At 44.7% G+C, this 20309-nt stretch overlaps 2 protein-coding genes across 2 annotated transcripts; one reads left to right on the top strand and one right to left on the bottom strand.

Annotated features, from left to right (window-relative positions):
- Window positions 1-258: 258 nt before the first annotated feature.
- On the bottom strand, window positions 259-14007 carry crlf3 (cytokine receptor-like factor 3). Its single transcript, XM_041956722.1, has 9 exons — window positions 13908-14007; window positions 7150-7277; window positions 4392-4599; window positions 4134-4221; window positions 3847-4024; window positions 3522-3750; window positions 3218-3356; window positions 2969-3081; window positions 259-2811 (listed from the first exon to the last, which is right to left on the bottom strand). Exons 2-9 carry the CDS (start codon window positions 7264-7266, stop codon window positions 2546-2548), a joined length of 1338 nt encoding a protein of 445 aa, XP_041812656.1. The 5' UTR covers window positions 7267-7277; window positions 13908-14007; the 3' UTR covers window positions 259-2545.
- A 1987-nt stretch (window positions 14008-15994) lies between these two features.
- mpv17l (MPV17 mitochondrial membrane protein like) lies at window positions 15995-18806 on the top strand. Its single transcript, XM_041956723.1, has 4 exons — window positions 15995-16301; window positions 16684-16754; window positions 17847-17876; window positions 18591-18806. Exons 1-4 carry the CDS (start codon window positions 15995-15997, stop codon window positions 18804-18806), a joined length of 624 nt encoding a protein of 207 aa, XP_041812657.1.
- The last annotated feature ends 1503 nt before the right edge of the window (window positions 18807-20309 follow it).

Raw genomic sequence — 20309 nt, 5'->3', positions numbered from 1 at the left:
CTTTCAGATCTAATTAAGTAACCCAAATGTGAGATGACAGGTTTCTGCTGATTATCCATCAGCCTTCAGTTTTCAGATTAATAGTGAACAGGCTTCCTTTAAATCCAGCTTCTGATCTGCATGTAAATAAACTGATATTTAAAGTCTGTCTGCAGTTCTGCTCTTTTCTCATCAATCAGGATGTACAGATAGATGCCTCACATCACGTGACCACTGCCTGCAAACCCTCATTTCATCAAAAACGTGGCAGAAAAGTGATCAGTTTTCATGATTTGACCTTTATTGAACAAAATACGAAGGATGACAGCAGTGAGAACAAATGCAATGCAAACGTTTGACCAGCAGGTGTCACTGTTTTGACAGTCAAACGCTTTGAAGCACACGGTTTGCTTCAGTGCTTCAGTTTAGTCACTGGTTTCCCTCCTTCAGGCAGGAAGAAGAAGACACTCAGGTTGTGTTCACTGGTTTCAGGAAATCTGTACCATCGACTGGACCCATGCAGGGTTCCACTGTCCTCCACAAAGACAAAACATTGACCTCAGATCAGCTGAAAAACAAGGAAACATCCATGAAGAATGAGATGAAGAGAGTCTGTGATGGTGAATGTGCGCCATGACAGCTTCCTGTGTCATCAACAGTCCTCCATGTGTGCAGGAGAAACACCCACTAATACTTATTCTGAGACAAAATGTTGCAAAAAGACGACTTTGCTTGGCATCACAGAAGATATGTAGCACAACCGACGATGCTGCAGAAGCATCATCATCATCATCGACCTTCACGCCACCAGACAGGCCGACAAAGACAAACTGACAGCAGACAAATACATTCGTGGAGAGACAGAAATCTGGTGCGAAGCCATGATGGAAGATGACGTACCAGAGTTAGAGAGTTTTTGTCTTTAAAGGAAAAGTTTGATATTTTGGGAAACTTGCTTGTTTATTTTCCTGCTGAGAGTGAAATGAGGAGACACCCCTCTGATGTTTGAGTACAGAGCTGGAGGCTTGATGCCAATGTTTTGACATACTGTAGTTAAAATATTGTACACGACACTAGTTTAAGGAAGGAAGCCTTGTTTTTCTGTTCTGTTTTTCTGTTGCTCTCAGGTCAAACTACCACAGAAGAAGAGGACACTCACATTAATCCTCCTCTCAATTAACAGCAGTAACGAGTCAGACGGTGTAAACTGGACTGAATGAGGCTGATCGGGTCCGATGACCAGCCCTCATACGTGGAGCTAAAACACTAAAACAACATGTTTCGTAAATACTGTTCGGATTGTCGATGCAGAAAAGCTAAAACAGTTCAAAGTAACAGTTTGATTATTTTAAAGTCGACAGTTCAGCCAGAAACGTCGTCCGTCCCGTCAGAAACACGACGAATCACATCTGATGACTCAGTTCACGAACAAACAACATAGAGAAACGCAGACATGTTAGACGATCTCCTGAACGCTCAGCTTCCTGTGTCATTACCTCTGGATTGAAGGCGTCGTTCCTCTGAGACGAGGACGACATCAGATCAGAGCTACAGTATTAAAATGTGAAAATTAAAGTTGTGATCGCAAGAAAACACTTTGTGTTGAGATAATAACGAACGTAAGTCGCAATCTAAAGACTTCGGGCCAAAAACTGTTGGAATTTACATAAATAATAATAAGCCGAGCTGCTCTGACAGTGAAGCTTATCCGCTAACTCACCAACAGCTTCTGATTGGCTCAGAGATCCGACTTTGAGCTAAGCTAACTGAAGACACGACATTAGCAGGAAAAATACAGGAAACAAAAGAGAAATGAGACACAGTTTGATCTTTTAAGCGTCTGTCTGGTTACTGACAGACAGACGAGCTGAGGCCTCTTTGTGTTTTTGGTGAACTGTCCCTTTAAACTCAGATGAAGACTTTAGGAAGCAAAGAAAAACACAAGATGAGGTGTGACTTTCACAGTGACGGGTTTTTGTTAAGATAAAAAAATCTAAAGAAGATGAGTAGAACCTCCTGTTGCCATGGCGAAATGAAGACGATGCACAGATAAGTCTTCCTCACAGCGAGGGAGATGCCAGATTAAAAAAAAAAAAAAAAACAAGCTGTAAACAACGGCCGACTGTGTCAGAAGGCCGAGATTCAAGCTAAAAGCCAAGAAGCTGTGACGAACACACACATCAGTCCTCTGACGTGGCTCCCTGAAGACCGAGGAAGACCTGGACCATCGCTGGGCTTGTGAGGCTGTTGGGTGGAGCATCAGGTGCACGCTGACGGGGTTTAAACAGAGTCTGGATCAATCGGGATCAATCACGTTTCCTCCCAGCTGCAGACGGTGCGTTCACATGCACACGGGGAAACGGATTCGTGCAGAAAGCTGCAGGGGCGTACTGACTGAGGATCTGTTCTGGGGGGGAAATGACAGACTGGTCCAGACTCGTCGGCCCGTCGGCCCGTCGGGTGCGCGAGGAAAAACTACAGGACAGAAGAGTTTAAACTGAGACCGAGCCGGCGTGACGGACTCGGAAACTCCAGCAGATTCGAGGATCCATCTCCCGTCGAGCCTTTAAAACACGAGCACCTTCCAGCCGGAGTGGACAAAAGAGCAGCCGAAGAAGAGGCAGTCCACCGCCTGGTCCACCAGCCAGTCGAACACCACCTCCCGGTTCCCCGAGCCGATGGTCACCCTCAGCTTGAAGTTGCCGCCCTCGCTCAGGTTGTTGTTGCTGATGGGAAACAGGTTCACCACCTCCATGTCAAAGGTGACAGCGGAGCCCACGGTGATGGCGGGCAGCTGGTTGGTCATCTCCTTACCATTGACAAACACGGCACCTGAACGTGGACACACAAACCTGGTCTTTAAACCTGTCTGTCTGGTAAAGTGGTAGCGACTATGCTATTAAATGAAAGCTAATGGTGCACAGCTGCTCTACATGAAGGGTGTCATGAGATATCAGCAGCCTCGTTCCTGCAAAATGAAACATCATACCATTGGTGGAGATGCAGACGGCCTGGTCCCTCTGAAGAGACTCCGCCCCCCTCTGGCTGTCCACACACACGCCCAGACTGTCCCTCCGATCCGTCTGACCTGCTGCAGAAATCCTGCACACACACATCGGAGACGAAAACACAACGTTAAACTCCCTTACATGAAGAATCCGGGCCGAAAAGAAAGTCGGACTGTGTGTGTGTGTGTGTGCGTGCATGCGTGTGTATGTGTGTGTGTGTGTTTGCGTACTTGAAGGTCAGAGTCTGGCCACAGAAGTATGTGGGTGCGTTGGAGTAAAGGACGGAGCAGCGCGACAGGGAGGAGTCGTTGCGCAGAGCGATGTTTCTCCTGCTGCTCAGGATGTAGCCCTCAGTGCCCGGACACCACTCTGAAAACACACACACACACACACACACACACACACACACACACAGGTGGTGGCAACGTTTCTGTGTCATATCTGTGGGTCAGCAAATCAAGACCACATGAGAGTCCTGAGACCACAGCAGCCTCGCCGACTCACAGTTGGCAGCGATAATGCACCTCCACCTACCGTGAGGTGCCAGGGTGGTGTGTCCGGTCTGTGGGATGCTCCAGGGGCTCCACTCGGTGCGACCCTCCCCGCGGGCGCAGACCCTGAACAGATAATCGGTGTGAGGGTCGAGGTGGAGAACCAGGAACTCGCAGTCCCGACCGATGTAGGCGTCCTCATACTGGCTCCCCCCGCTGCCAGACCGCCGGTACTGCAGCCGGTAATCTGCCGCTGCGAAGTCCTCGTCCACCTGACGCACACGCGTGACAACAACCGGTTTCACTTTCATAGCTACATGTTGTCTGCGTGTGAGCGTGTTGTGTTTAGTCCACCCCCCCTTGCTGACCTTGCACCAGCGGACCAGGATGCTGCCGGGTCTCTCCTGCAGCTCTTCAATCTGGACGGGCGGGTGGGAGGAGACGGAGCCGTGGCGGGACACACGGTCCCTCAGCAGACCCAGCAGGGAGTCGTCCAGCTGGGCGGAAACACTCGGGACGTCCACCAGCGCTGGCACCTCCGGCAGGCTGGAAACAGGCAGAGCAGCGTCAGCGTTGGCGCCGCTGATGATGATGATGGGATATGACTGCACGCAGCAGGTCACGTGTTAGCTCAGCGGCTGCAGCTCTGTCCTACCTGTCCAGCTGGATGTGCATGGCCTTCTTGGTGAAACTGCCCAGCTTGTCCTCCTTCTCCCCAAGACCACAACGCAGAGCTGCTTCCCCTGCACAGACACAGACGTGTGACGCTCTTATCTGATTATCTTCTCAGTTAATTCAAAGTCAAAAAACAAAGACCGACAGCTTGGCCATGTTTTCTGATCACGTGACGATAGCAACCAGCTGTGATGATAGAAGAATGATGCAGATGCAGATGTTGCATTCAGGGACTCACCCTCTCGCAGCAGCTCGTCAGCCTGGCCCACGCCGTGCTCAATGAGGCTCTGGCAGTCGTCCAGCGGTTTGACGCTGTCCGCCTCGATGGCGTCCACCTCGGCCAGCAGGGAGGTCAATCGCTCCGTCAACAAACGACTCGCCGCCGCCTGCAGCTCGGCGAAGTGCCGGCGGAGGACCTCGCGGGCCTGACCCGAGCTGCCCCGGACCTGAAGAACACAGATGATAAACGGTAAATTAAAGGTAGAGTTGTACTGCACAGATTAGCACCACAGATTAACTGTTCACAAATAATCAAGGACACACAATGTCCTCACTGCTTGTATTTGGACATTTTCAGCATTTTGAGAACAATAAAAATTTTTTTTAGGAGAAAATCTTTACATGACGTGTCCTCGGATTTCCAAAAGTTTGTTAGTACACAGCAGTATGAGTTAATATTATTAGGGTCAACAAATCCCGCCATGTTAGTCCAGCTCTCAGTACTTTCTGACTTCCTGTCTGTGGCTCTCTGCTTCAAGCCCATTGGTTCCTACTGAACATGTAAATCTTTAAGAAGACAAAACATATCGTTTCATTTTTTAGTAGTTCCCTAAATCAGCTGCTCACTGCAGTTTTTATCAGAGAACAGACAAGTGTGTTTGTCTGGGACTATTTTCACTGGCGGATTAATCCGAAATAGGCACTGTAGTGAGTGTTTGTGGCAGCAGGAGCGTGTGTGTGTGCGTGTGTGTGTGTGTGTGTGTGTGTGTGTGAGGCTGAGTCATTATCAACGACAGTGTGTGTGTTCATGGTGATGAAGGAACACTCACTGATGTGTTTTAATGGAGTTCTACGGCTCAAGAAAAGGAGATCTATCAGAATTTGATACACAGGCACCACCACCACTACTACTACTACTACGACTACTACAACTACTTATAGCATACACAGTGCAAGTACAGACTACCCTCAATGTCAAGTAGCTCGTCAGGAAACTTGCTGGTTTGTCATCAGTGGTAGAGGTTTTGTTTCAGTTCCTCTTTGCAGAACACACTTTTACTTACACACACACACACACACACACACACACACACACACACACACACACACACACACACACACACACACACACACACACACACACACACACACACACTAGCCCAAGCGTTTCATAATGAGTGTACAGAAAGCGATAGAGAGATAGCAGGAAACGGAAGGTTGATTGACAACTGCTGTACTGATAAAGCAGGGACGTTATGACAATGAGAATGGAAACACGCACTGGGCTTTTGCCAGAAAACACACTGAACTTTGTGTGTGTGTGTGCGTGTGTGTGTGTGTGTTGAGCAGATGCAGGACGTTTTCCACTGGAGGCAACGCATCACTTCCTGACGACTATCAGCGCGGCGCAGGCCACCAGCGATCAATATTATGGGGTTGGTAAGATAATAGTCAAACTAAAAATATGACCGCAGAGCATCAAACACGGGAGGAGCTGATCTGACGTCAGGCCAAACACAGACTGACAAAGAGTTTTCCCAAATGTTTGGACGACTCCTCTTACAAGGACAAGATGCTGCAGTGATAGTATTGTTTCCACACACACACATTCTCATATCTCCTCTCTTATTCTCATTGTGTGTGTGTGTGTGTGTGTGTGTGTGTGTGTGTGTGTGTGGTGTGTAATGTTTCCCGGATTCCTTTAAGCTGCTGGTGGGCCATCCCAACTGTGGGAAAGAAACTCCACCACATACTCCATCCAAGATAATGTACGGTGGAACAGCTGGGATTGGGTGGAGGGAGTCTCAGACACACAAACACCAGAACATTTATTGTGTGTGTGTGTGTGTGTGTGTGTGTGACTTTAGAAGTGATTAAAAGAGTGTACTCTATGCTAAATCAATAAACAATCCATGTCAGTGGCTGTGTATTGGAAAAATCTGAAATGTTTAAGTGAGATTACATCACTACGGACTGTTAAAGATGAGGTTATCTTCTAGTAAATCACTGCACCCGGACAAGAAATAGTCCTGCACATAAACCCCCCGTGAAAACACAAGCTATCACGTTTACACTTCAGTTTTTTTATGAATTAAACAAATTAGATGCGTGTTAATCAGTGAGCTGCAGGTGCTGGTAGGTAGATTTATCACCCTCACAGAGACTCATGCTAGCTGGTTCCCCCTGTTTCCAGTCTTTATGCTAAGCTAAACTGCTGGGTATAGTTTTTACAGATAGCTGATCCTCTGAACGGCGGTCCGATCTGTCAGACTCAGCTGTTCAGGCTCAGCTCAGCTTTCTACAGTCTTGTCAGTATATCGTCTTGCATGCAAACAATTTGCATATTTACGCGCAAGTTTATTAACTAACATTCTAAAGTTAGCGTATTAGCAGCCGTGCAGTCAGCGTCGCTTGCACGAGCAAGCCATTCAGCAGTTGTTGAGATATTTCGCTCTCGTCTTCCCTCTAAGGCTTCTGGTCCGTCCGTAGCGACAGGAAATAGCCGCATTGTTTACTGTGAGCAGCTGAGGGGGGGTAAATCCAGACAGCAGGAGGAAGGAAGAGATAGCAGAGAGAGAGAGGGAGACTGTGCTCTCCTGGGAATTTGTTGGGTCAGAAGCTAACACACTTCATATGGCCCTCTCCAGCAGCCATTTTTTTCCCACACATAACTGAGCCTAAAACCACGGAGTGCTTCACAAACAGCCTGCTGGTGGCGCTATCCGGCCTGTTTAGCCCCTTTTAAAAGTGTAAAAGGTGTGGACAGACGCTGGTACCTGTTTGCGGGCCTGGTTGAGGCCATGCAGGCGCTGCTGGAGTTCGCTGCGGTAGTTCTGGGCCGCCTCGATGCTTTCTTTCGCCTCCTGCAGCAGCACGTCCACCTCCACAGACATCCTCCTGCCTCCTGACACACACACACACACACACACACACACACAGAAGAATATTTACCAAACACAGCCAAGACGCAGCCGCTGCAGCCTGACACCAGACGAACTGACCCCCGTTCTGTCTTTACTCAGATCACAGGGGGAATTAAGTGTGTCGGCTCACGTCCTGACGTTCCTTTTTCACTGCTGGTTCTTCATCAATCTTCAGTTTACTGGGATCAATTATTGTTTATACACAAACAGCATCAGCTCACACAGTCAGGAGGCTCTCCTGTTTCTTGTTTTTAAGATTTGTACTTCATTCATGTTCACACGTATCAGCGGGAACAGTTTTTGTCGGAACTGCATCCAGGAAGCCAACATTGAAGTGCCAAAAACTGCAGTTCCTCGAATGGCCACATGGCGTTGGCTGAAAAAGCGAGTCAGTCCCATAGACCTCCATATTAAAATGCAGAACTTAACAACAGAAAGATCTAACATGATATAAGATGTGTTTACTGTACTGACATTCAGCCAAAACCTGTCAAACCTTTAGTATAATTAACATTTGTGCAGATACTTGCTGGAAAAACTGAAATTAATAAAACTGAACTGAATCAAATTGAGGGCAGAAAGTGTCGTTTTGAACTGAACCTTTGCTGAAAGCATCAAATTGAATATTAGTTGAAAAGGAGTTGAAATGATGAATACACCTGCGCGAGGCTGCTCTATAACATCTACAATGACAATAATACACCATGAGGGTCATGTGAACGTAAGCAGAGGACGCAGTAACCAGCATCCTCTACTACAGAAACTACGAGGTACAACCCAGCATGCAGGATGTGTAGCAAGAAGAAAACCACTTCCTACCTGAGCCATCTACCATCCAGCAAGAAACCAGCCTGCCACTTCAGTACGCAGCAGTGTGAGATCAGACTGACCTTTAATACAGTCTGGATAAGGACGCTCAGTGTGGGCCACACACAACATGAACCTTCCTTATAAAAACACAAAAACAACACAAAACACTGCCTCCAGAAAGCTCTCAGGGAGACTCGGCTGTTCTTGGCAGCAAATATAAAGTCAGTTAATGGAGCTGGTTCCCTTTGACCTTAGCGTCTGCTTTCAAAGAGCACCGACATAATGCTGCTGCTCTGCTGCATTTGGTTATTTTGGCTGCGTGTTAATGTTAAAGCCATTCACAGAACAAAGCAGCATCAGCATGCACAGTTCGTATAACTTTAAAACAACAGCTCGGTGAGCTGTGACGTCGGCGTAGGAGTGATAACAGAGGTTGGTTTTAGCTGAGAACACCGTAGCATTTCCTGCTACAGACCTCTGAATGTTAGCCATGAAGTAGCAGGAGAACACTATAAAAGGTGCTTCAACATCACCTCGAACAGATTTCACGTCCAAAGTCGGTTGTTGGAAGCAAACTTTCACTCAATCAAAGCATTGCCAGCACACTTTTTTTAATTGGATAGCAGCTTCATACCCAGAAGCTCTGCCTGAAACATTCAGTAGAGGGTGGAGGTCAAACACAGCGTGGAAATCAGCTCACACTGCAGACGCGATGAAGATGAAGATGAGATTTATTTCATTTTACACGTCTTCAATCTGCTGAGTGTGTATTTAATTCAATTATTGAGCACATCAAATCAAATAGCATTTTCTTCAAGTTTCCTGTCCGATAAACTGGCCAAAAAACAATAATTAATAAAAAAATTATATCAATTTCAAGACAATCTCTGCGATATAAAGCTGAGACGGTTAAATCTTCACATTTAAAGGATAACTTTGGTTTTTTACAACCTGGACCTTATTTGTAGCATTAAATACGACCATTTACTCACCCAGACAACTTTGGTGGCATTTGGAGTCGTTTTGAAGAAATTAGCCCCAGAGGAGCGGCGCGTATATCCGTATAATGCGAGTACTCGGGGCATCCATGCGCAGCCTCTATATAACGCATAATCTGCAGAAACTCATTCATATTCCAATATTTAGTTATGATATGCTGGTGCTATTCCCCTCTGAGCCGGCGGTCGGCTAGTTTAGCTGTAGTTTGGCACAGCTATGGTTCGTTATTGCGTATTCGTAGCCGACCGCCGCAGAGTCAGCCGTGTTGTGGCTGGCTGCTCGCAGCGCCCGGCGTTCGGTAATGACATCATCCACGTCAGAGGTAGTTGTCTAGAGACTAGATGTTGATAACATGCCACCACGGGCTCAGAGGGGAATAGCACCAGCATATCATAGAGTTTCGCTGCAGATTATGCGTTATATAGAGGCTGCGCATGGATGCCCCGAGTACTCGCATTATACGGATATACGCGCCGCTCCTCTGGGGCTAATTTCTTCAAAACGACTCCAAATGCCACCAGAGTTGTCTGGGTGAGTAAATGGTCGTATTTAATGCTACAAATAAGGTCCAGGTTGTAAAAAACGAAAGTTATCCTTTAAGAAGCTGGAACAAGCAAATGTTTTGCATTTATTTTTGATGCACGACCTAAACACACACCACACGGCAACCTTTCCTTTAACGCCGGCTGCAGCAGTATATGGGTTTCACTGTACCGCGGTTATCACACCGTGAACATTTGCTCATCGCAGCACTGAATTCTACCATTTTAGAAAATGTCACGTTTATGTCAAGGTTCATAAAGCATTTGTTCAACCATAAAAACTCCTGTTTTCATTCCTTTAAAGGTCGATGTAACTGATAATAATCATGGCAACTGTATAACACTGTGAAAGTGTGACATTTCTGAGACTGTTATCAAACTATAGACTCAATCTGAGGTGAAACATTCAGTAACACCAAACTCTTCAAGGCTAATTCAAGGTAAATATACTATAAGATCAGGTGTGATGGTAGAAATAAGCCTCTAATATGACAGGTGTGACAGTGACGCCTTCTCCATGAAAGCATGTGAGTCACTGATGTGTTGGACTGTGACATCACACTGTAGGTGCATCACATTAAGTCAGTCTTCAGCCGACAGCGGTGACACAACCCGGCCCCTCGCTGCGGTCGGCCCCGCTTCCTTCACATGCATGTAAAGAGGAAGTCACTATCAGGCCCCATGCTTCTGCCACATACAGTATAACCAGTATCATCGTGTGGCCCCGGAGAGCATCGCACATCTCCAATCATTCAATCCACAGAGTTCATCTACGCCTTCACCACGGGAGCATGAAAACAGTTACCCACAGCATTAATACAGCTTCCACCGCCTCGTTACGTTCACTTCCATCCGCACAGAAACAAACAGCTTTCAGTAGCCCGCCGATCACAAGATAACATTTCACCCTCCGATCGCTGCCTGAGCTCTCAAAGGATCTATTTTAGTGAGCGCGGCAGTTACATAACAAATTTATATATGAACAATAAATATCAGACCTATGCACCGGAAACTTCTGTGTGTGCAAGAAAAAGTATTGAGTAAATAAAAGGAAATATTATTATCTTCATTATTATCAAGGTGATATTATTTTATACTCTTTCTGTATGTAATGTACATTTATTTTCTATCCTGTTTTATCTTCTATTTATTATTTTTCTACATCTCCTTATTATTATTGCTGTCTTGAATTTCCCCATCGTGGGATCAATAATATCTTACCTTATCTTATCTCATATAAGAGACAGATCCTGTGATTTATGTTCTATCGCTACAGGAACATTTTGTCATTTTGGAAAAATGTCCTTGTGTTGGTCTGATGTAAGGCTTCAGATTAATCTGCTGATTATTCTCTCAATTAACTGCTTGATTGTTTTATTTCTTAAAAGCCAAAGTTGCCGTAGTCTAATTGTTTGGTACAGTAGCCATAGTGAAATGAAGCCCCAGCTAACGTCCATGATGTGGATTGTAAGTAGGAGGAAGTTCATCTCTGTGTGTACAGAGATGCTGCAGGTCCAGGATGTTTTTGGTTTAGCTTAGCACAAAGACTGGAAGCAGAGGGAAACTGCTAGCATACTTACGTCAAAAGCTTTCCAGCAACTCCACACTCATTTAGATGTCATTAAATAAGAAGAAGACCAGACAATAAACAAGATACAACATGGAGGTCAGACGGAATTGAAGTTATGCTATGCTATGCTATGCTATGCTATGCTATGCTATGATGGCAGTTTCCCCCTCCTTGCAGTCTTTGTGGCATCTCTACACTGGACACAGACATGAAACTGCTCATAATGCGCCAATGATCAGTTTATTAACCATTTATTTAATGACAAAGACAATCGATTAATCCTAAAAATTATTCATTAAGCAAAAAATGAAAAATACTTGCTGGTCCAGCTTCTCAAATGTGAGGACTTTCTCTGTTTTACAGCATTGTAATTGGACCATTTTTGGTCCATCACCTTGGGCTCCGGAAAACTGTGAGCATTTTTCACTAATTTTGGGAATTTTCTAGACTAATTCAACTGATCGTACAGTATAGGGAGATAAAACTGTCCTAATGGAATGATGTGCAGTTTTTTCACTTTGTCACAGAAAATTAGACCAAACAAAACTAAAGCTCTCTGAGTGACTGGACTGCAGGACTGCAGCTAACACTAAACATGTCAAAAAAAAACTGAAAATACCCTTTATTATTTCCAAAAGAGCCCATGGTGACATCCTCAAATGCCTTAATTTGTCAACCAACAGTCCAAAACCCCAAGATATTTAATTTACTATCATAACTGGCAAAGAAAAGCAGCAAATCCTTCTGGACTGAACACTTAGTCGATTATCAGATTACATGCAGATTCATTGAATCAACGAATCATCACAGATTTTGTAGTTTAATGAAAGTCTTTGAATGGGTCTGATTTGATTGTCGCATCATATTTTTAATCAGATTCCACACAAACACAGGACAAATAAGCTGTTTACACGCCGCATTTTTACACACATGAATGCAAATGCAGAGCTGCAGAATTATGCAGGCATGCACTCGCTCGCTCGGACATAAACACCGTGCACATAGACGTTCTCATAGACTCTGCTAACAAACTGTGCACAGCAGCAGCCTTCAGTCCAGACGTTAACAGCCACCCACAACGAACATTTTCTTTTTCATCCTCTAAAAAGGGTGCCGGCCCTCTCTCTCTGTGTCTTTAATCCTGTGGTTTATAATCCCTCTCTCTCTCCAAAACCTACTAAAGACTCTAAGTGAAAGCCGGGCAGTTAGCCAAGCAAACATCAAGCTGCTTTTCTATAACTCACAATCTGTCTTGTCTATATGATCCGGGTGTGGCTGAACTAAAACCTCCTTTCTCTTTAGTGCTCTTCTTTATTTCTTGTATGCTTTTGATGTAAATACACGGGCAGGAAGTTGTCAGTGGCGTGCTTTTCAGAGTATTTAGGTCAACCTGCATGGACTGATGTCCTGCTGTCCCGCTATCACACGTCTGTCAGGCTGCACAAATATTTATTTATATATCGTGCCTGAGGAAAGAAGCGGCTTAAAGAAACTCTGTATGAGGTGAGAAATCTAACACAGAGGAAACAACCACAGACGGATCTGACAGACTTGGAAAAAGTCTTTCTTGAACTGTTTTTGTATGTGTATGATTCATCAATAAGTATACAAGCAGCTACTGGAGTTCATGAGATGCTGTTTTTGAAGCATTTTATACAAACAGTACTCTTAAAAAAGTAAAACTAACACAAATCACACTTTGTTTTGATGTTGTTAAGCACTTGAATGCTTCATAGTGTTATGACCTAATTTGCAGGGACTTTAAAGAGGCTGCATCCAGCTCCTGCAAGCATGCTGCACATGCTCTGACTAACAGGAAAGTTATGAAAGGCACTCCAGTGCAAACCCACATTATCATTATTATTATTATTAGAGCAGACCACTGACAAGACGAGACGACAGGAGACGTCAGACATGTCCAAACTCGCTCACAGCAACTTCCGTATTTCTCAGTTATTTTCATCAAGCTAAACCTCCGCCCACCACAATGTAAAATCCATAATTAAATAATTCAAGATGCATCATTTCTCGTATTGTTGTGCTGGAATATCACGAGGGAGCAGGTCGGTGGATTTAGTCCTGACAATCTTAATTTATCTGAAGTGCGGAGAGGATTACTCCAGAACTCCGTTAAGAAATCTCTTAATTCTAAATTGGCGCTTCAGTCAGCAAACCAGGATACAACATAATGATCTAAACAACAGTTTTCCTCAATAAATAATGTATTTAAGTAAATTCGGCGTGGAAGCTGTTCACCAAACAACATGTTTATTCATGAAATGTGAACTTTATGGGATGCTTCGCGCTGCTCGTTACGGTGGATTTAGGTTGAAGACGATGACAGTGACAGACGAACTAGCTAAGAAGTTGTCAGTATGAGATGTAAATGAGGCTGAAAGAGAGCTGCCGGGGTGGTGGAGAGTTGATGGAGGTGATTCAGAAAAGCTAGGAGTTGTGAAAGCAACCGTTTGCCGGTTAGCGAGACGACATGGCCACATTTTACAGAAATGTGTCGTTACCTACAAGACAGGGGGGGAGCTGGGGCTCGGCTGCGGCCAAAGACAATGAAACCCGGATCACGCTTGAGAGAGCAAACACAACACTCCCATTAACTACGGAATAAAACAACGGCGACTCGGTGAAATTAACAGTCTATCTCTTCTTCAGTGGAGGAAAGTTTTCAAACATACCTGTTTTAGTGCTTTCTGGTCGCCATTTCGTCCCGAAAGTTGTGAATCAGCTCGTAGCCGCCGCCACACCACCGCGAGATATGCCAAAGTTTTGCTCAAGTCCAAAAATGACACTTCCGAGGCTTTAAGACGCAACAGCCAATCACGGGCAAGATAATCTCGATCGACAAGAAAGTGAGCCAATTGGACTGAGGTAAACTCCGTTCCCCCCTCCCTAATCAACCAACCCCTCAAAGTAAAGTAGAACTGATAAAAATGAGTTTATGTGTGTCCATATCTGGACTGGACTGAGGTACATGTACACATTTAAAGTTATACTGCGTGTTACTACAGTACTGGATTTTAGATGTTGAGCCTCAAACTGTTCATGTGACTTTGTGAGGTTGTTGCCAAATGCAGACCATATTGAAAATTGATTTTAAAAAAAAGCCCATCACAGACTGGTTGCATTAACGTTTATTTTTTTTATTTTTTTTATTTAATACATAACAGAGCCCCTAAACGAGACCTGAAAGCAACAAACATGCAGTTCGTGGGGTGACGAGATATTTTTAGAATAGTATTACTAATCCTGCAACAGCAGATAAAAGAAATCAAATCAAATCCAAGTGACCCGTCAGTCTAAAAGGCGTGTGCGTCTTTCTGCAGCTTTATCCGGTTTGTGGATTACCTACCTGGGATCAAATATTTAAATTTACCAGAAGAACACATCATTACAAAGCAGAAAAATGAGTACAACGAATCAGAGGTTTGAGAGTGAATGTGGGCTGACGTCGCTCTCTAGTGGTTGTAGTGGGAACAGCATGTGTGTGGATTTGGCTTCAAGCTGATGTGTAAAAAACAGCCTTCAGAACTAGCACGTATGTCGTTTGGCACTCAGAGGCTCTTATTTTGTTCAAATCAAGGAAACACATGGGCTCCTCTCATTCCCTTTTAGAGCACCATGACGCCTCACAGATTCCTACAGATCAATGTCTGATGGATGTGTTGCTTATTTTCTCATATCGAATTCATTTAATTGCAGTTTTATATCAGTGCTGAGACTGAGGGGAACCCCCAGAGTGTGTCTCGTACCCTGGCCACTAGATGCTGAGCCTCCTGCGTCCCCCGGGGCCGCAGATCAGCACCTTGGACAGTGGTCACGACGCACTGACGTGTGGTCTGATCTGCCGATGGTCATAAACCTTTATCACCACTGCATTATTTAACATCTGTAAACTATCCAGTTCATCCTGTGACGCAGAAGCCTTCAGGCACACAGTTGAAAATGCAGCTGCCCAACAGTTTGACATCAGGTGCTGTTTCCGCTTGCACAGGTCAGTTAACCTGTGCGTTGGAAACGGGTGTTGTGGTCGTGTGAACGTGGCTTGCAGGTCTGAATGATAACCGTTGGTCATGGGAGAACAGTGACCGCGCTCGTTGAGGATTTGGGCACCACTGATCTGACAGTGCGCGGACTGGCTGAAGGCGCGCCGGGACAGAGCTCTGCACCGCAAACTCCTGCTCTTGATGTCAGTTCCGCAGTTAGACGGGGAGCGTCTGAGCCGCCTGGACAATCCCCCTCAGATTAGCGCTTGGATTTGTTGGAGAGATTCACCGGGAGCGACACGCCGAGTCAGAGCAGACAGAATGATCTAGATTTATATTCATATTCCACCGGAGCCTTTTCCACAAGCCTCTCCGTCTCTTATATTTTATCTAATGATTGGAATCATTTTATGCATAGAACCAGGACGCGATACTCTCCCTCACCAAGTGACCACAGTGGAGCCATGGCTGGTTTTACGCACAGCGCGAATATGCCGACAGGAGTGTTCGAGAAACTTTTTGGCGGAGTCTACATTTCTTATTCCTCTGAGGTCTGATCATGAGTGATATTCCTGCTGCCGGTGGAAACGTCTAATCCCTCCCTGATTACCGCGCACAGATGGATTGCGTCGTGTTGGCGAGCCGACTGATATCAGGGCCTAGTTACATTAATTTAACCGCTATGCTTGCGTCTTGATTGCTGAATTGAGGCCATTTAAGGCAGTCAGCCATCACTTTGTAAGCGCCAACGGACCCCAGCTTCTCCTCCTGGTGCCAAAATGAGGAGAGCTGTGCTGAAAGAAGCCGCCAAACGATTCCCCTGGCTGGCCAATGTCACTTTGTACGGGTGCTTATTCGCCGGCGGTGACCTTGTCCATCAGCTCATTGCTCAGAAGGAGCGCTTGGACTGGAAACACACTCGAAACGTGGCCATTGTGGCAATCAGTTTCCATGGAAACTTCAATTACTTCTGGCTACGAGCCCTGGAGAGGCGGTTCCCGGGAAAGTCCGCCGGGATGGTATTCCGCAAACTCCTGCTGGACCAAAGCTTTGCGTCGCCTTTGGCCACCAGTGTCTTCTACACGGGTAAGATGACCTGGTTTCATCTCAGCAAATCCACACCTGTATTTACGAGGTAAAAGGAAGACACACGTTGCTCTCTGTTTGGGTAGAGCTGCTCTGCACTTATGAAAACCAAGAACCATCTATCGAATACCATCTGATGCCCAAAACATCCAACTATCAAAATCGAAATGAGCCATTTCTTCCACGTCACTAAACCATCAATCCCAAATATGTCTTGTCAGTTAGAAATCTGTAAAATGTTCAGAATCTTTGCTCTCTTTGCAACTTTAACAACAGAAATCACCTCTGGACGGCGAGGAGTCATCATTACACACGTTTTGTGCGTAATTGCGCACAAATGGTTATCCCTAAACTCTGCGTAAATGTCTCCTCTGTCCTGTAGGGGTGAGCTTCTTGGAGGGGAAGGAGGATATCTTGGAAGACTGGAGAGAGAAGTTCTTCAACACCTGGAAGGTAAGGAAGGCCTCGGCAGCATCTATCAAAGGAAAGTCACCTTCCCTCACACTGCAGCGAGCTCACAGCTAGATTAACCCAGATTGTGACACTGCTGCTTTTGCGCAGTGGGCCCGACGCCCGGGAGCAAGCAGGGTAATTCAATGGCGTCAGCGAGTGTCAGGACGTTTAGGATCTGAAATCCTGCCAAAAGTAAACCACAGTGTCATGCTGCTGTGTTTGCTGTATGACTCTTTATGAACGACCACTTCAGGGCTGAGAAAGCGGAGTGTTTGTGTGCCTGAATGAAGAATGAAGACAATCCTCTCATCAGTGAGTTCAGTCCATTACAGTGGAGTAAGGTCTGATTTCCCTCTTGTGTATTTCTTCACAGTGGAAGGAAACTAAGTAGCCTACATTTAGTCAATTACTGTACCTAAAGCCTACTTTATTTTCTGATATACATCATACTGCTGCATAGTAATAAATGGTAATAATTATGTATATTTTATTTACTATTATCAGTTAATTTGTTAATACTTTAACTACATGCAAATACTTCTACTCAAGGATGGTTTTGATAGCAAGACTTTTGCTTTTAATTAAGTATTATTAAACTGTGGTACTTTTACTTAAGTATAGGATCCTCCACAGCTGCAGATGTGCACACATAATTTCATATAATTAAATGTCATTTTCTTGATAGCAGTACAGCAGCCTCTCTTTTTCTCTTGTTTAATAAGTGTTGAAGGCAGACAGACGGTTCTCCAGAGTAGTGACACTGTCACCGACACACATGAAACTGATTTTATTACTCAATCCAAGAGTCAAACATCCCAAAAAATACCATTAAATCTGAAATACTCTCTAATCCCAATTTGTGTGGCAGTTAATCAAAGAGAATGGGATGTTGGAAGTATGTCATCAAGCAGTTGTGGCAGCTGTTGTGTGTTGTTCCTTTCAAAGCATCCAGACAAAACTATCAGTATCTACACTGCATGTATCAACCCTGATTTCCTATAATAACGTTATAATGACAGATTTTCATGGACGGGGATTTTGAAGGTCCTTTGTGTCTTTAAGAAACTCATCATGTCCTGTTTTCACTTTCAGACTGGACTCATGTACTGGCCATTCATGCAGGTAAACATGAAAAATTGTGTCTTTTGTTTATAGATTTGAAAAGGAAAACATCAGGAAGAAGAGATTAACTGAAAGTAAAGACTTTGTTGTTGTGCCGTCTGATTGAAATGCTTCATGCTGATGTTCAGCACCGGGGCATTTGTGAGTGTGAGCCCACTGTCACAATGAGAAAGCAACACTGTCCACAGAAACCTGAAGAGTGCAGGTTTAATAAATATATGGATTAAATCTGATTATCAATCTGATCTGGTGTATCAACAGGTTATACAGTCAAAGTGCATCTTATTATTAGAGGTGGATGATTCTGGCTGTTCTAATTTTTTAATCAGCCACACAGTAATTATACTGATATATACTGATGAAGAGTGGAAAAAAGCCTTAATTAGATTCATCTCAAAATCATTTTAAATTAGTTTGTCTTTTATGATTTTGTTGTATTCGGAATTCTGATAAAATCTCAAAATTCAGTCAATTTTCTCAGATTTATTTTTTAAATTTTAGTCTCAGCATTTCCAGATTAATTAGACTAGATTTTTTCATGTGGCCTCACATTTAAAAAAATGATAATGATTCACACTAAATTGTTTTATCACCAATTTAACTTGATCCAAATAATAATTCAGACATGTTAAGACAGCACGTTTATAATTCTATCCTTTCCCGACCATTTCCACGTCCTGTTTCCTGCCCTCTCATCTCGCTGCCTCTTCACAGTTCCTGAACTTTGTCCTGATGCCGCTCTACATGCGAACAGCCTTCATGGGCTGCTGCGCCTTCCTCTGGGCCACCTTCCTCTGCTTCTCCCGGCAGAACGGCGATGGCACTGCTGGCGTGGCTCTGGCCTTCGTCATGGACCCCCGTAAGACGCTGGAGGAGATGCGTGAGGCCCGACTGGCCCGGAAAAAGCAAAAGATCCAGAGGGAAAACTAAAGGTAGCAGCAGGAGGAGGAGGAGGAGGAGGAGGAGGATTCTGTCCTTCAGGCCTTTGAGCTTCAGTCGTAGGACAGAGGGGGTTTCCATGTTTGTTGCACCCACAAACTGAGCAGCAGGTTACTGGTTGGAAGAAGAAAATCATCGTCGCTGAGTTCATTTATCTGTCACATGCGCACACAACAGTTGTCATGGAGCCTGAAGGCAGCAGTAACAACACCAACAACATCATCTGAAGTTGAAGACGCTGATGTGTCGACATTTCCTTCCTGTGCTGAATATAGAATTATTGCATTTGACCAGATGCACAACCAACAAAGCCGAACAGCACGGTATCCAATCAGCAGTAAACCACACACAGGTGATCAGCCCAGGCATAAAAATACCTGCCCCATATGTGGGTACACTCACCAGTTTTATACAGGAAGGCTAGTTTATTTGTCATGGGGAGTAATACTGCTCCAGTCTGTAGACATGACCCTGATGGTGTGTTCAGGTGATCTCTGTTTGGGCTCGGAGACCTCAGAGTTTATTGTTTACAGGTGCAGTGACGAACAAATGATGCTCTTACCTCCAAACCAGGAAGGTTTTCGTTGAAATGAGATCATACTTTAAAGAGCAGTTGTGATGCGATGGAGGACCGTGGCTGGTCGTTGTGCTGGTGGTACTGGTTCGATGTGAGCCCACAGTGCAGTGAAGCTCCTGAGATCAGACTTAAGGGCTCGATTTTTCTGCTTTATACTGTGCCTTCTCTCTGAGACAAGACTGTCCTGACCACCAGTCTGCAGGCTTGCAGTGTTTGACTGACTGGTGACAGTCAATAGTAACATTCAATACAATGAGGTATGTAAATATTTTGTGTGTGTACAATCTTAAATGGAGTTTCTGCATTCTTGTTGGGATGCACTGATGTATCAGGCTGATTACAAAAGGCAATAGGCTTCAGGAGTTTCATGTCATGTCAGGAACATTACAGGGATCACGAACATCTATCTGAATTATGAAAACATGGCCATTCATTTTTAAGACACCTGTTCATGGTTGAAAGTGTGGTTCAAGGAGAAAACTGGAGATGAAGGTGGTGCTATGTGACAGCCAGGAAGTCACTAACAATCCTCTAACAATCATGAATATTCACAACTGTTTCATTTTCAGTGCTTTTCTGATCCACAAAAGATCAAAACAATGAGTTTGTGTGTCCCAGAAGAGTTTTTCACCCTCTCTGTGACTGTCAGCTTCAAGCCCATTGGTTCCTGTAACACACAAATGATGAATATATCATCAGTCCCTCCACAGGCTGAATTAGTGTTTTATAGAATTAAGACAGCAGTGATCCTGAGCTTATCACTTCCTGTCAAACAGGCTCATTGTGTGTTATTACCGAATGTATCAGTGCATCCCACTTGTGTCGTATCTCCTAGTCTGACCTGTGAAGCTACAGTATTTTAATCCTGTCCTCTTACTTGAAACATCACATAGGTTGCCATCAGCCCAGATACCTTA

The sequence above is a fragment of the Chelmon rostratus genome, chromosome 17 (assembly GCF_017976325.1).
Source record: "Chelmon rostratus isolate fCheRos1 chromosome 17, fCheRos1.pri, whole genome shotgun sequence".
NCBI lineage: Eukaryota > Metazoa > Chordata > Actinopteri > Chaetodontiformes > Chaetodontidae > Chelmon > Chelmon rostratus.
This window is presented reverse-complemented; position numbering and strand designations above follow the sequence as displayed.